Source organism: Cebus imitator, unplaced genomic scaffold (genome assembly GCF_001604975.1).
Source record: "Cebus imitator isolate Cc_AM_T3 unplaced genomic scaffold, Cebus_imitator-1.0 Scaffold80, whole genome shotgun sequence".
Taxonomy (NCBI): Eukaryota; Metazoa; Chordata; class Mammalia; order Primates; family Cebidae; genus Cebus; species Cebus imitator.
Window position 1 is genome coordinate 377,474 of NW_016107395.1, and position 4,175 is coordinate 381,648.

At 44.8% G+C, this 4,175-nt stretch overlaps 1 protein-coding gene across 4 annotated transcripts in view; it reads right to left on the reverse strand.

Annotated features, from left to right (window-relative positions):
* Nucleotides 1-4,175, reverse strand: part of PRKAA1 (protein kinase AMP-activated catalytic subunit alpha 1) — a 40,418-nt gene extending 36,243 nt beyond the window's left edge. For 2 of the 4 annotated variants that reach the window (XM_037740168.1, XM_037740169.1), the window contains exon 1: nucleotides 3,872-3,986. Coding sequence is in view for 2 of the 4 variants with exons in the window: in XM_017533123.2 (XP_017388612.2) it covers nucleotides 3,872-3,998 (127 nt within the window). In the remaining 2 variants the exon portion in view is untranslated. Of the gene's footprint in view, nucleotides 1-3,871 lie in introns of all 4 variants that reach the window. The other 2 variants (XM_017533123.2, XM_017533124.2) reach the window with 2 other exon arrangements.

Here is a 4,175-nt window from a genome sequence, read left to right on the forward strand (position 1 = left end):
AAAAAAAAAAAAAAAAGTCGTCTCTGTTCACCGCATCCACGCTAACATCTACTGCTTTTTGATTTTTTTTATTATGGCCATTCTTGCGGGAGTGAGGTAGTATTGCACTGCGGTTTTGATTTGCATTTCCCTGATCACTAATGATGCAGAACATTTTCCATGTTTGTTAGTCATTTGTATATATTCTTTTCAGAACTATCTATTCATGTCCTTAGCCCACTTTTTGATGGCACTGTTTTTTTCTTACTGATTTGAGTTAGTTGTAGATACTGGATATTAGTCATTTTTCAGATATACTGATAAGGAAGATTTTCTCCCACTCTGTGGGTTGTCTGTTTACTATGCTAACTGTTCCTTTTGCCATGCAAAAGCTCTTTAGTTTAATTAGGTCCCAGCTATTTATTTTTGTTGTTGCTGCATTTGCTTTTGGGTTCTTGGTCATGAAATCCTTGCCTAAGCCCATGTCTAGAAGGGCTTTTCCAGTGTTATCTTCTAGAATTTTTATGGTTTCAGCTCTTAGGTTTAAGTCTTAAATCCATCTTGAGTTGATTTTTGTATAAGTTGAGAGATGAGGAACCAGTTTCATTCTCCTACATGTGGCTAGCCAATTATCCCAGCACCATTTGTTGAAAGGGTGAACAGGGAACACTTCTACACTGCTGGTGGGAATGTAAACTAGTACAGCCACTATGGAAAACAGTAAGGAGATTCCTTAAAGAACTAAAAGTAGAAATACTATTTGATCCAGTAATCCCACTAGTGGGTATCTACCCAGGGGTAAAGAAGTTGTTATTTGAAAAAGATAAGTATCTTTCAAATATGCACATGTATATTTATAGCAGCACAATTCATAACTGCAAAATCATAGAACCAACCCAAATGCCTATCAATCAATGTATGGATAAAGAAGTTGTGGTATATAGATGCACAATTGAATACTACGCAACCATAAAAAGAAATGAATTAACAGCATTTGCAGTGACGTGGGTAAGACTGGAGACTATTATTCCAAGTGAAGTAACCCAGGAATGGAAAACCAACATCGTATGTTCTCATCACTGATAAGTGGGAGCTAAGCAATGAGGACACAAAGATGTAAGAATGATACAATGGACTTTGGGGACTTGCGGGGAAGAGAAGGAGGGGAGCGAGGGATAAAATACTACAAATATGGAGCAGTGTATATTGCTCGGGTGATGGGTGCACCAAAATCTCACAAATCGCCACTAAAGAACTTACTCAAGTAATCAAATACTAGCTGTACCCCAATCACTTAAGGAAAAAAAAAAAAAAAAAAAAAAAAAAGATGTCTCCCACCCACTGACACATCAAAGGGTGGGTCATATTCTTTCAAGGGTAATGCCATCCCCCTTGCTAATGCCTGCTTAGGAACACCAGCATAAGCCAGTTGGCACATGGCATTTCTAGCCAGAGGTACTGGATGAGACAATAAGACTCGTAAGAGGTATGCTGGCCTTCCTTGCTCTGGAGAAAACCACAGATAAGTTCTTTACTAGGTTAAGCTGGGTTGTCTATTACTTTAAGCAAAAAGCATCCCAACTGTTAAATAACTTAAAAACGAACAGGTTAAAAATTCTGATCAACATCAACAAATGTGATTATGAACAAATCTAAACATATCTATGAAACCCATGATCCTTGGACTAATATTGGCCTTTGTACATTCTGAGAGTTTAGATGACTCTAACAGAACATGGTACTCCAAGAGAAGTACATGTGGGTGGAGAAGTGAAGGTCGAGAAACAGCAAAGTCACTGGAGATATTCATGTAACAACCATATCACAGATCAAATGGAGAGGATGAAAAATCTCTTCTTGCTTTACTACCTGCCATGCCAAAAACCACATAACAAATAAAATAGATCAGGCCGGGCACAGTGGCTCACACCTGCACTTTGGGAGGCCACAGTGGATAAGATCACAAGGTCAGGAGTTCGAGACCAGCCTGGCCAACATGATGAAACCCCATCTCTACTAAAAATACAAAAATTAGCTGGGCATGGTGGTGTGGGCCTATAATCCAAGCCACTCCGGAGTCTGAGGCAGGAGAACTGCTTGAACCCGGGAGGTGGAGGTTGCAGTGAGCGAGATTATGACAAGGCACTCCAGCCTGAGTGACAAAGCAAGACTCCGTCTTGGGGGAAAAGAAAAACCAGACCTGGCTTCATTCAAGTCTATATTAGGGGGAATAATAAACATCCTAATCCAATCCAAACTCTGGGAAGGGGTGGGGGCAAAAATGAACATTTTTTAAAAAATACTTGTAAACTAAAAAGCAGTTTATAATTGCTAACAAGAAATATCATAGCCAAAAATAAATTTAAAACTTCCAGGGCACAAAAACATCTTACTGGCCTTATATGGACCTGTCCTAACAGCTGTTATTACCGGATTCTGGCATTTTGCTTCTTACTTCCTCCTGACACTGTCGGCCTTGCCGATTTTCATAAGAAGATTCAGGCAGTTGCTTCCCTGTGGGATATACAGCAATTTTCCAATTCTATGACTCAGAAAATGGCAAGAGAAGGAAAGGTTCTTCTCTTCCAACCCTAGACAAAATCAGAAAATGTTTATTTAGCTCTGGGAGAGCAAGTCTCAGTTAAGTTACCATACAGACTTTCACAAACTTTTTTTCTTTCACGTCAAATATTTACCAAGAATTTAGTATATGCAAGTCAGTCTATTATTTATCCAAAGCCAATGCATGAAGCATTTTTATCAGTTCCAAACTTCCTTTCTCTACATCCCTTATAACTAAGTCAAATATTTTAAAGAAAAATAGAGTCATGCCTCGCAAATCTTGCAATTAAACGTTTTTTGCCAGAATTGATGGACTGTAGAGCAAGCTTACTTCCAGAATATTGTTTTGAAAGAGTCCACACTTTTCTTTCTCTTAATTTCAATAGTTTTAGGGGTCCAAGTGGCTTTTGGTTACATAGATGAACTGCATAGTGATGAAGTCTGGGATTTTAGTGTACCCATCACCCGAATGGTGTACAATGCACCCAGTATATCTTTCTTTAAACACAAGTTCAAATGATATGCACTTAAATCGTTTATTAAAATGCAAATAACCTTTGAAAATTAGTGGAAACGAACTGTATTAATAAAGTAATGAATACTATCTGGAGGCAACATCTGCACTAACAACCAAGTTTCGCACAGAGAAACTCCTGATAATTCAGAAACAACTAAAGGCAAAGTCTCATTCAGAATGTAAACCATGTATGGCAAATAGTGAACCAGTTTATATTCATTAACTGCTACGAAGAAAACCAGTGATCCTTTCCGACGAGATGGCCTTTAAAAAGAAAATGATGTAGGCTACCCAAAAAGCAATCTTATTTTTGCGGAAACACATTTCACACTCGGGAAACAGCGAGGGCCGGTAATCGACAGCCTCCTACAGACGACGGAAACACGGACAACGCCAGGGACCGCCAAGGAGCGATGGGCTGGCCCTGGGCCATGGGAGCACAACCCGGGCGCGCAGTTGGCCGCCTCCCCGAGGATCGCGCCCGGCGCCCCCTCCCAACACCCAGAGCGCGCTTCGCCGCCCGCCTGCCCCACCTGCGAAAGTTTGCACCTCCGCAACCCCGCCCCTCGCCACTACTGGCCCCTCCGGCCGCGGCGCCGTCGCCATGGCGACTGGTCCCCACCCCCACTCGGCCAGGGCTGGCCGCGCCGCAGCCCCGCGGCAACCGGGAAGAGCTCCCACAGGAATCCGGACAGGGGCTACCCAGCCCCGGAGAGGAGGGACGTAGGGGGCGGGGGAGGATGAAGAGGTGCAGAAAGCGGAAGTCTTGCGGCTCCCCTACCTGGGGCCCAGCCTAACCCGGGGGATTCTCACCCTTCACTTTGCCGAAGGTGCCGACCCCCAGCGTGTCCCCCAGAATGTAGTGACCGATCTTCACCCGCCCGTCGTGTTTCTGCTTCTCGGCTGTCGCCATCTTTCTCCAGGAACTGAGTCTGCGCATGGCGCCGCGGGAGGGGGCGGAGGGGGCGGGTAGGGCCGCGCCGGGGGCGGGCGGGGAGGGGGTGGGGACGCGGGAGGGCAGCCGCGGAGCCAAGCCACCGCCCTGCGCCGCCCGCCCAGGCCCCGCTGCCGCCGTCGGGCGCAGACGCTCCCCCTGGCGGGGCGGGCGACGGCCGCC